General features: G+C 43.4%; 1 protein-coding gene across 2 annotated transcripts in view; it reads left to right on the top strand.

Annotated features, from left to right (window-relative positions):
- NUFIP1 (nuclear FMR1 interacting protein 1) overlaps window positions 1-8,375 on the top strand; it is a 72,081-nt gene extending 63,706 nt beyond the window's left edge. The window contains exons 9-10 of one of the 2 annotated variants that reach the window (XM_077297358.1): window positions 4,171-4,418; window positions 6,182-8,375. In XM_077297358.1, coding sequence (XP_077153473.1) covers window positions 4,171-4,418; window positions 6,182-6,481 — 548 coding nt within the window. In that variant the 3' untranslated portion in view covers window positions 6,482-8,375. The remainder of the gene's footprint in view (window positions 1-4,170; window positions 4,419-6,181) is intronic. The other variant, XM_077297357.1, reaches the window with a different exon arrangement.
- The last annotated feature ends 3,904 nt before the right edge of the window (window positions 8,376-12,279 follow it).

Raw genomic sequence — 12,279 nt, 5'->3', positions numbered from 1 at the left:
GTGCCAGATCAGGACTAGCCTCCCTGACACTCTTCCCTCTACCCCGCCTTCTATCTGTCACCCAGCTAACTGCCACACTGTCCTGCAGCTCCATCCTACCATCCCCCTCCTCATCTATCCCATTGAGCGTCTGCTCTGTGAGCAGAAGACTCCTCTCCATATTGTCTATGGATCTCAGTGTTGCCAGCTGCACATTTAGATCCAGTATCTGGGTTTCCAAATGCACAACGTGCTCACATCTCGCACAGCAGTATGCACCCTCGACCGGCTGGTCAAGGACTGCATACATGTGGCAAGATGTACACTGGATGGCATTAACAATTGTGGAGCACATTTCCTAATGGGGATTGCACCACACAGAAACGTTAATTAAAAATAAATACAAAGTATTAATTAAACCAAAAAAAAAAAAAAAAAAAACAGAAGCAATTCCTCCCTTGGAAACTCCCTGATTCCAAAGTCACTGAATCACAAGTCACACACTTACCGCCGTTCACACTTACGCTCAGGTCACACTCAGCTCGCTCACACTCGCTGTGCTGAAGATTTATAGATTTTTTTATTTTTTTTTCTCTATCTCCCCTCAACAGCAATCCACCTTGCTGTTCAGATGCACTTCCAAAAAATGTACTTATTCTAAGTACATGTGGTCGTTGCCTGGTTGCTAGGGAATCCCCACATGTACTTATGCTGGCTAACAGATGTAAATCATTCAGCTGCGGCAATAAAAACTATATCTCCGAACACTAAAAAATACTCGGAGAACCCCCGAGCGTGCTCGAGAAATCTCGAGTAACGAGTATATTCACTCATCACTAGTCATAAACTTGTAAATAACTCATGAAAGAATAAAGTTACGTTAAAACCAAGCACACCATTGTTTTTCTTGTGAAATTCTCAATAAGTTTGATGTATCACATTACCCTCTTCCCAGTGGATATAAAGTTGGATCCTAAACGGCCGACTACAAAATGGCTGCCATGGTCACCACCCGTCTTGAAAAGTTTCCCCCTCCCATATACTAATGTGCCACAAATAGGAAGTTGATATCACCAACCATTCCCATGTTATTTAGGTGTATCCATATAAATGGCCCACCCTGTATATCTAACAAAGTGCAATTAAAATTTCATATAATTCATGTTTATGTGCTATAGCATCACAGAATTAAACTTTGTTAGTTATACATGGAAATGGCTACTCTAAGTATACACCCGTACACACCTGTTTTCTGTTTGCAAATGGCTGTCATTCTTTTGTCACTTTCTAAGCAATGACTGAGACCCAACATAGGATGTAATAGTACATAATATGTTTGGAAGGATTTAAGCAATAAAGAGATTGTCCAGTACTGCTCATTTCCTAAAGTGCTGCAGATAACATAAAGTAGCAAACACATACTAACCTCCTGCATCACAACTGTTGCAAAGATGTCCGCGCCGGCTTCCTGCAGCCACATGAGTGCTACAGCCTTCACAGAGCGGTCAGACTTAAAGGGGTATTCCCATCTTCAAGATCCTATCCCAATACGTAGTAGGTGTAATAATAGCCAATACCTCCAATTAGAAATATAGGTCACTTACCCCATTTGCAGGCATTGCAGTAGCTTATTTTATCCATGGTTACAACTACTCAGTGACAGTTGTTAGTGGTTGTAATCATGGATACCTAAGCTACTGCAATGGCCTGCACATGGGGAAAGCAATGTAGCGAATCAGAAGAACTATACTACATTTCTAATTGGAGGTATTTGCTAATATTATTACACTTACTACATATTGGGATAGGATCGTGGAGATGGGAATACCCCTTCAACTTTTCCTTCTGATGAAATGTGTGAAAGGTGCAGCTGCGCTTTAGCTGTATGCACATGAGCGCCAGGAAGCACCGCACTGACACCACTGGAATGGCGCTGATCTGGGACATGTGTTTTAATAATTTACATGAGGCAATCCCTTTAATCTCCAACAAGACAATTTGCCCCTGAAAGGGCTTTTGTAACTCTTCTCCTACAGCCTTTACAAGCCTAAAATCCAACAAACCACGTAGTTCACTACAAATACTAGTCGCACATAAATTTGTAAAGAATTTAGTAGTGACCGATACTTCGCTGTCATATTTAGGTGTTTTTGGCAAATGTGTTGGCGCCCTCTAGTGGCCATGTGCTATGATGCTACACCAGTGATGGGCAACCTTTTGAGCTCGGTGTGTCAAAATTCGCCAAAAAACCGAGCATAACTTGGGTGGTGTGTCACCTTGATAAAAAAACATAATTTTGCGACATGTATAGTTTAAATAACAAATATGTATAATTAGAATTAACTTACCTGCTTAGTGACTTCTTTGTTCATCTGTCAGTTGGTTTCTTTTGTTGGTCTTGCTATTATTTAACTTGTGTGGGGTGCCGTGAACTAAGATAAGTGAGGGGGAGGGGGAATTCTTCCAGTGATGGCGAACCTGTGGCACTCCAGCTGTTGCAAAACTACAATTCCCATCATGTCTTTACAGCCAAAGCCTTTGCTTTGAATGGCCAGCCATGATGGGAATTGTAGTTTTGCAACAGCTGGACTGCCACAGGTTCGCCATCACTGATGCCTCCCTCTCACTTATCTCAGTAATGGCCAATGACACCCCACAGTTCACTGGATGATGGTTGCTGTAGTAGTCACAGGGCCTGAGTCCAGACAGCTATCACAGGGCCTGAGTCCAGACAGCTATCACAGGGCCTGAGTCCAGACAGCAATCACAGGGCCTGAGTCCAGACAGCAATCACAGGGCCTGAGTCCAGACAGCAATCACAGGGCCTGAGTCCAGACAGCTATCACAGGGCCTGAGTCCAGACAGCAATCACAGGGCCTGAGTCCAGACAGCAATCACAGGGCCTGAGTCCAGACAGCAATCACAGGGCCTGAGTCCAGACAGCAATCACAGGGCCTGAGTCCAGACAGCTATCACAGGGCCTGAGTCCAGACAGCCATCACAGGGCCTGAGTCCAGACAGCTATCACAGGGCCTGAGTCCAGACAGCTATCTCCTCAGGCCTCAGAAGTGCAGCCTGGGACTTCTGGTCGGCGCAGCAGGGAGCAGCGCAATGTCGCCCAAACAACACAGATCCGACGCAGAGGCCTGGGACTTCCGGGAGCTGCGCCTGGCCTACCGGAAGTCCCAGGCCTAGACGCTCTGCACCGGAGCTCTGTTGTTTGGACCCACAGACCTCCTGCATGGCATCCGATCCGATAAAAAATCGGATCGGATGCCATTGTTTAGTATTCCGATACCGCAAGTATCGGGTATCGGCCGATATTTGCTGTATCGGAATTCCGATACCGAGATCCGATACTTTTGTGGTATCGGGTATCGGTATCGAAACAACATTAATGTGTGTAAAATAAAGAATTAAAATAAAAAATATTGCTATACTCACCTGTCCGACGCAGCCTGGACGTCCGCGAGGGAACCGGCAGCGTTGTTTGCTTAAAAATCGCTGTTTTCCTTCCTTACTTGAAGTCCCGGCTTGTGATTGGTTGCGTGCCGCCCATGTGACCGAGACGCGACCAATCACAGCAAGCCGTGACGTAATTTTAGGTCCTTCAGGATTTTAAAATTACGTTCCGGCGTTGTGATTGGTTGCGTGCGGTCACATGGGCGACGCAACCAATCACAACGCCGGAACGTAATTTTAAAATCCTGAAGGACCTAAAATTACGTCACGGCTTGCTGTGATTGGTCGCGTCTCGGTCACATGGGCGGCACGCAACCAATCACAAGCCGGGACTTCAAGGAAGGAAGGAAAACCGCGATTTTTAAGCAAACAACGCTGCCGGTTCCCTCGCGGACGTCCAGGCTGCGTCGGACAGGTGAGTATAGCAATATTTTTTATTTTAATTCTTTATTTTACATATTAATATGGTTCCCAGGGCCTGAAGGAGAGTTTCCTCTCCTTCAGACCTTGGGAAAGAAGCAATTTCTATGGGGCCGCGGCCGGCGTGTCACTGAAAATGACTACGCGTGTCAGCACTGACACGCGTGTCATAGGTTCGCCATCACTGTGCTACACAGTACAGTGTTTGGTTAATCTGTAATAATCTGACGTTTCAGAACTTCGGCTATTTTCATGCAACTTCTATTTAACGCTCATCGATCTGAATCAATAACTCATGGTTTGTTTCAGAGATCCCAATGAAGAAGATAACTGAAGCCATAGAAGAAAACAGGCATATATTAGAAGCGCACAAGCAGAGCACGGACTCTGTGCCTGCGAACGTAAAGACTAAGAACACCTCGGAAGTGTCAAACGCAGACTCTTGCAGTACTGACTTGAAGCCAAAAGTCTCCCATAACAGAAGCCACACGAATAAAGGCCGCAACAACACCAAGAGACCAGTTAACACAAAGAGTCGGAATACTCTGCTAGAAATGGTAAGAAAATGAAATCATTTTGCAAATGATGGAAAGATGATTTTTTTTTTTTTTATGCAAGCATACCAAAGTCATTTTTCTCAATTTCTGCTCCACCCTTGTAAATTTAAGGCTTACATATTTACCATTTGTAATCACCTTTTTATTATCATTAATAATCATAACAATAACAACGTATTATAATAATAATAATATCTAAAGCGGTCTTATTTATGTTCAATTCTGATATATGTTGACCAAAAGTTTTCATGCCCTTCCCCTTTTTTTGGCACAGGTATAAAAATAAAAAACCCTGCATCATTCCATGGCTAAAAAGATTGAATAAATTAGTGCATTTATAGTGAGGAAATGTAGAAAATGGCATAAAACACAATTATAAATGTCTCTCGTCATGTTCTAATAATTCATCATTTTCTACTTGCAAATAAGAAAGTTTCCATTCATTGACATTAAAAGCTGAAATGTCGTTTGTGAACTTGTTAAAATGTAACTTGGTTGAGGGCCATCAACCATGGCGTCCATTAGACTAGAAATATATGCTTGCTCATATGTCTGAGGATTATCTAGACTAGTGCTTCTCAAACCGTGAGGAGTGTCTCCTTGTGTTGCACCCCCAGAGGCTGGGGAATTGCAGACAGGGAGGAGGAGACCCAGTATTCAGTCACCCCCTGTGCACCAAAATCTAATTAGCTGAAAACTTCATATGGTGATTACAGAAGAACAACAAAGCGAGTTTCTTCACCAAAGCTAACGGTGTAATCAGTATTACAGCCATGTCTTTACTTTACAAAATCATGTCGACAGGTTATCTTCATGTACGTTTATAATAAACCCATAAAAGCGAAGTGGAGAGCCCAAAGTAAAATAGAATAATTTTATTGACATTTAAATTTAAAATAAAAAAATAGAATAGAAAATATTTAAACAAGGGGACATAGAACAAGGCAGAGTGAATTCCTAGCAAGCTGTACCATGATAAGTCAAGCAGTACAAATAGAAATGATTACAAGATCCACTGACAGCCACATACATTAAAACAATATAAATCCAGAATGTGGATACAAGGAAAGTCAAGGCACTTGTGGCATAGAGTATAAGAGTATCTGATAGACACTTGCACCAGCAGGCTCTAGAATAATAAGGTAGATATATGCAATGACCCACAGTGTGGCAAATAAAGGGTCAGAAAAAGGGTTACATCCTATGAACAATAAAACTACAATGTGCTAAAGTGCAAGTGCATAGCAGAATAGGAACATCAAGGTATAGTGTGATCCTTGCAGCAACAGGGTCCAAGACCATGTACAAGAAAGTTAAAAGAGCGTTGCCAGTACCTGTGGCGTGGAGGTTGCTGTAGTAAGGAAAAAACCCCGACGTGCGTTTCATTGACCCTTCTTCCTTGGGGGCCGTAGATCAACGGCCCCCCAGGAAGAAGCGTCAAGCGAAATCATTATGGTTTTTTGGCTTCCATTTTCCTTACACTTTTACAGCATTTATGATTTGGGTGTCTGGCTTAGCTTGGCCTATATGCCACATTGTTAGCAGATAATTATTACCTTGTCCTCTCGAGAATAGATTGTGGGATATTTAGTGGAATTGCGTTCTTGTTAAAAGCAGCCTACATTCTTGTCTGGTATCTGCCTGGGCACGCAGCTTTCTTGTAGGACATGTACCTGGGCATCCATGGTTTCTGACTTAATATTTTTAGCAGAAAACTATTGCATTATATTATTACATTTTATCTTTCTTTTTTTTTTTTCTAGTTGTTGGCTCGTGACATAAGACATGAAAGAAATGTAATTTTACAGTGCGTCAGATACATTGTCCAAAATCGCTTTTTTGAAGCCACATTGAACAACGAGGTCCAGGTCTCCAAAGTGTCTTCACCTGCAAAACTCACAGATCTAAATGGAGAAAGAAAATCCAAAGTGAAAAGCGAGCATTACAGTGGACTGGATGAGAAAAAGATGCCTGTGACTAGCTCGGTCATGAGGCCGCTAGATCCTGTGGATGATGAGATCTGGGAGACCAATGCTAGCTGTATGGAAACATTTGCTGTCTAAAATGTTTCATTGTACTAGAAAAGACTACTTTTCTTTGTTTTTTGTTTTTTTATGGTTTCATACTGTACTTAATTTGTATAAAGTAACTGTCGGAATTGACTGTCCTGTCTCCGTAGATGGGTAATGACACTTTTTGTCCATTATGACTTATATTGGCTAATGGCCAATAGTTTCCCTTTTTCAGTTTGCCTAAACTTTGCTGCAGCTTGGGCTGAGACTCGTTGCTATGATGTCTCCCAGACACAGCACACATTGAGAGCAAATTCTGCTCTCCTCTATTGCACATTTAACAAAGGTGAGTTATGCAGCAGTTGTGCACCTTTTGGATTCAGTTAAAGGGGTAATCTGGAGAGAAAACGTATTTGAATGCCCATGCCTTCATGAACAATAAAGTTAATATGAATAAAGCTGTTTGTAACCCTTACAGTACCTGCAGATCGGTGTGATGCTGGAGCTGCTCCTCACTGCTCCCCCTCCTATCTGTGACGTTTCGTCACAGATCAGGAGGTGTGACCTGCTCCCGTCTGCTAGTAGCAGCCAGTCTCCTGGTAATGTTTTCTTCACTGCAGTCCAAGATGAGGGTACATTATCGGGGGACTGGGTGCTCCTAGCTGCCGGAAGCAGGCCACACCACCTGATCTCTTACGAATCGTCACTGATGGAAGGGAGGGGAAACATTGAGGAGCAGCTCCAGCGTCACCATGAATTGCAGGTACTGTGAGGGTTACAAACCACACTATTAGTGTTAACGTCGTTGTTTATGAAAGCATGGCAATTAGAATATTTTATAAAACACCTACTAGAAAGCAGCAACACAGGTCTGTGTGTGTTCGTGCCTCTATCTCTCTGCCAATCCTGCCTCCTCTTCTTTTGTCATCTTTACACTTCTAAGGTTAAATTCCTATGAGTTTTTGGTGAGTTTTTCACACTGCGTATTTAAACTGCACAAAAAAAACGCAGCATCTGTTACAGTTCCAGAAAAGTGGGTAGAATGTCTAGAAATCTTATGACCACCATGCTTTTTTTTTTTTTTTTTTTTTCCACGTCAGAAGCCATATTTACCAAATATGTGCAGAAATGCTGCCTAAAATCTGCAATGTTTGAAACTGTCCAAATACTCATTGTGAGAACATGGCCTAAGACTGAGTTTAAAAGTGAATCCAAAGTAATGGAAGTAAGAAGCAGGGTGGTGTAAGCGGAGAAGCAGACAAGTTCTTTTCCTTCTACTGCTTGTACTATTTATTTGGGTTTTCATTTTTAGAAAAGTGGACCCCAATTGATTAGATAGTCCTCTCCTTCCCTTGTTCCTGCTGCTGCTTCAGTGTTATTGTTTTGACTGCAATCCTATTAGTGAGTTCGCTGGCTTGTGCCATCATTATCAGCAGAGCGCTTGGGTTCAGGGATTGGCTGCAGTGGTGATGCTCATTGTAGTCGTGATGTCACCACTGCATCCAGAACATGGGACTAAGGAAGGCGAGCATGATCTGTATCTGTCTTGTTTTTGTTTGTTTGTTTTACTCATCTAATTGGTTGTGGTCCTTATATTGTTTTTAAATGGAAACCCTCCTTTAATTTAGGTGGAGGAAACAGAAAAATTGGTATGTTTTAATTAGGACATGTTACACTCCTGACACTTCTGCCTTGGTTCATGTTTTCACTCTGCCTGGGGCTCTTCCTCTGTTATTCCTTCCAGAAATGTGTGAATAAATTAGCACATTGGGGACAGATCTAGATCTCTCTGTGTAAGGGTACTGTCTCACAGTGCAATTTTGATCGCTACGACGGTACGATTCGTGACGTTCTAGCGATATCCATACGATATCGCAGTGTCTGACACGCAGCAGCGATCAGGGACCCAGCTGAGAATCGTACGTCGTAGCAGATCGTATGGAACTTTCTTTCGTCGCTTGATCACCCGCTGACATCGCTGGATCGTTGTGTGTGACAGCGATCCAGCGATGTGTTAGCTTGTAACCAGGGTAAACATCGGGTAACTAAGCGCAGGGCCGCGCTTAGTAACCTGATGTTTACCCTGGTTACCAGCGTAAACGTAAAAAAAACAAACAGTACATACTCACATTCCGGTGTCTGTCCTCCGGCGTCTCAGCTTCTCTGCACTGTGAGCGCCTGCCAGCCGGAAAGCGAGCACAGCGGTGACGCGGTGACGTCACCGCTCTGCTTTCCGGCTATGGCGCTTACACAGTGGAGAGAAGCAGAACGCCGGGGGACAGACACCGGAATGTAAGTATGTACTGTTTGTTTTTTTTACGTTTACGCTGGTAACCAGGGTAAACATCGGGTTACTAAGCGCGGCCCTGCGCTTAGTAACCCGATGTTTACCCTGGTTACCCGGGGACTTCGGCATCGCTCCAGCGCCGTGATTGCAACGTGTGACCGCAGTCTACGACGCTGGAGCGATAATCATACGACGCTGCGACGTCACGAATCGTGCCGTCGTAGCGATCAAAATTGCATTGTGAGACAGTACCCTAAGGGTATGTGCACACGTAGAAAGGTCCACTGCGGATTTTTCCACAGCGGATTTGATAAATCCGCAGGGCAAAAACAGTGCGTTTTTCCTGCGGATTTACCGCGTTTTTTGTGTTTCCACTGCGGTTTTCTTTTATGGAGCAGGTGTAAAACCGCTGCGGAATCCGCACAAAGAATTGACATGCTGCGGAAAATAAACCGCTGGGTTTCCGCGTTTTTTTTTCCGCAGCATGTGCACTGCGGATTGCGTTTCCCATAGGTTTACATTGTACTGTAAACGCATGGGAAACCGCGGTGGAACCGCAGCTGCGGATCCGCAGCAAAATCCGCACCTTGTGCACATGGCCTTAGGCTATGTGCCAACGTTCAGGATTTTTAGCGTTTTTTTTAGCGTTTTCTGCTGCAAAAAAGTTTACATTAAACATCCCATTATTAGAATGCATTCTGCAATTTTTGTGCCCATGCTGCTTTTTTTTCTGCAAAAAAAGCGCAGCATGTTCATTAAATTTGCTGGAAACCTGCACATATTTGTCGCTATACTACAGTATTGGGACGCTCCGGAAAAAAACAGCGAGAAAACTGCAAGCGGATTTCCTGCGAAAGGAGTCTGGTTTTGTTCACGAAAATTCTGCGAACAATCCTGAACGTGGGCACATAGCCTTACCGTTCTCCTTTTCCATAGGGTCGGTCACTACACACTTGGTGTCAAGCTCTGTAGGTGCGGACCCTATTGTCAAGGGACAATATACAGCTCTGGCAAAAATTAAGTGACCACTGCAAAATGTTCAGTTTGATTTTTCTCTTTATAGGTATATTTTTGAGTAAAATGTAAATTGTTCTTTAAGTCTATAAATTTCTGACAACATGTCTCAGAATTTCCAAACAATACATTTATTTTTTTCTGAAAAGGAGAAATGGTCAAAATTAAAAGAAAAAAAACCCAGGGCTTTCAGATCTCAAATAATGCAAAGAAAACAAGTTCATAATCATTTAGAAACAACAATACTAGTGTTTTAAATCAAAAAGAGTTCAGAAATCAATATTTTATGGAATAACCATGATTTTTAATCACAGCTTTCATGCGTCTTGGCATGCTTTCCACCAGTCTTTCACACTGCTTCTGGCGCAAACATTTAAGCAGTTCTTCTTTGTTTGATGGCTTGTGACTATCCATCATCCTCTTGATTACATTCCAGAGGTTTTCAATGGGGTTCAGGTCTGCAGATTGGGCTGCCCATGACAGGGTTTTGATGTGGTGGTCTCTTAATTTTTGCCAGAGCTGTATTTATGCCTACATTTACAGGAGGAATAGCAGAGTAATGACCCAGTTTATATAAATGGATGCTCCAGAATTATTATTTCACAAGGGTGTGAGCAGACCGATGCCTAATCATAGACCCTCCTGTTCCAGTAGATTTGGCTACCTTTGGCTATTAGTGTCCCATAGGGCAGGATCCATACAATTTACCTACATCCTTATAAGCAGTCCTGCCGAGAGGAGCAGATTAGGTGTGAGCAGCATCTTTTGCTCACTGTCATAAGGTTTTTAATCCACAATGCTCATAGGCTGGTTCTTGTATTGGTGATGATAAACGGACATGTGTATGGCAACATTCTGGTTATTAAAGATTCTTATTAAATGTTTCCATGGTTTATTTCACAGTTTTCCTAAAATGTGAGATGGCTGGCCAGTGATTTAAAAATAAATAGTATAAGTGCCAATGAACTTCATTCATCATTACTGTCTTAGGCTACGTTCACATTTGCGGTCAGCGCCGCAGCGTCGCCGCATGCGTCATGCACCCCTATATTTAACATGGGGGCGCATGGACATGCGTCGCACTTGCGTTTTGCGCCGCATGCGTCACTGCGGCGCCCGCGTCCGGGCGCAGAGGACGCAGCAAAGTGCATTTTTGCTGCGTCCAAAATCAATGAAAAAAAGGACGCATGCGGCGCAAAACGCAGCGTTGTGCATGCGTTTTGCTGCGTTTTTGTTTGCATTGTGCGCTGCGGCGCCGACGCTGCGGCGCACAACGCAAATGTGAACGTAGCCTTAGGCCTCTTTCACACTTCAGTTGTTTGGCGTCAGTCTAAAACCGCCAGTTTCCTCAAATAACGGATCCGTCATTTTTTTTTTGCGGATCCGTTATTTTCCCATAGACTTGCATTGGCGACGGATTGTGACGGACGCTCGTCAGTTCCATCCGTCATGCGACGGATCCGTAGAAATTTGGCGGACGTTGTCTAGACAGACGGACATTGAAACGTTTTTGGTCAACGCCGAAATGACGGTTCGCGGCGGATCCGTCACGTCCGTCATTCCATAGAATGGCCACCTATGGGATCCGTCGCCCCAATCTGTTTTTTCAATTGCGCATGCTCCAAAAAGTAGATACTTTTCCCAGACAACCCCCAAGTAACGGATCCGTCAAAAAACCGGAACCGTTGGAACCGTTTTCTCAACAATTGTGACGGATCCGTCGATCCGTCACTATGTCGGAAGTGACTGACGCCAAACAACTGAAGTGTGAAAGAAGCCTTAGAGATGTGTTCAAACGTTGCAGCCACATCGCATTTTTATTGTCACAATTGTTGCAAAAATGCTGTAGTTTCCCAGCAAAAACAGTGTCCCCAATGTGTGAATGCAACTCTAATAAATTTCTTTGTTGCTCACAGCAGCCCATGAGAGCTCATCTTTCGTTTGCTTAATTAATTCTGAACCTTCTGTAGACTATATAAATATCTGGGTAGTGCCCACTCTGCACTGAGGTTCTAAACCATGAATGCAGTGTAAATGGCTGGCACATGATCGTGCAGCTGTAGGGGTGGAGATGTGGCGTTCAGACATAGCCAGACTTCCCTGTGAGAGGACTGACCTGGATTATTGCCATGTTTGCTTTCTCCATCGCTGTAGACCCAAGCAGTGAATCAGCGCTTTGGTATACAAACTAGGAATCACTGACAGTGCTTCATCCTCTGGACCCTCTGTCATTGCTAGGTGTGTTATAGTGGTCCTTTATGGTCATCAAACAAAAAAAATACACATTATCCATAATTTGTTCTATTTTTATTTATTTTTTTTTTTTTACATATTTCCCTGATCTTGGCAAAAAAATACTTAAGTAACTATTCCATAAAAATTAAACTCCAGGTGGTAGAGCAGTCTGAAGCAAAAGAACCTCCCGTAGCTCTCCTGCCTACCAGCTGACAAGCTTTAGCAGTGGCTGGAGGTAAGCGAAATACAAGGCAGAACACCCCATCTGTGTACGTTGTTTAGTGGCCATCTCCCATGTGCCCACATCAATATT

The sequence above is a fragment of the Ranitomeya variabilis genome, chromosome 3 (assembly GCF_051348905.1).
Source record: "Ranitomeya variabilis isolate aRanVar5 chromosome 3, aRanVar5.hap1, whole genome shotgun sequence".
Classification (NCBI taxonomy): Eukaryota; Metazoa; Chordata; class Amphibia; order Anura; family Dendrobatidae; genus Ranitomeya; species Ranitomeya variabilis.
The sequence above is the reverse complement of the archived record's forward strand: the minus strand, read 5'-3'. Positions and strand labels throughout refer to the sequence as shown.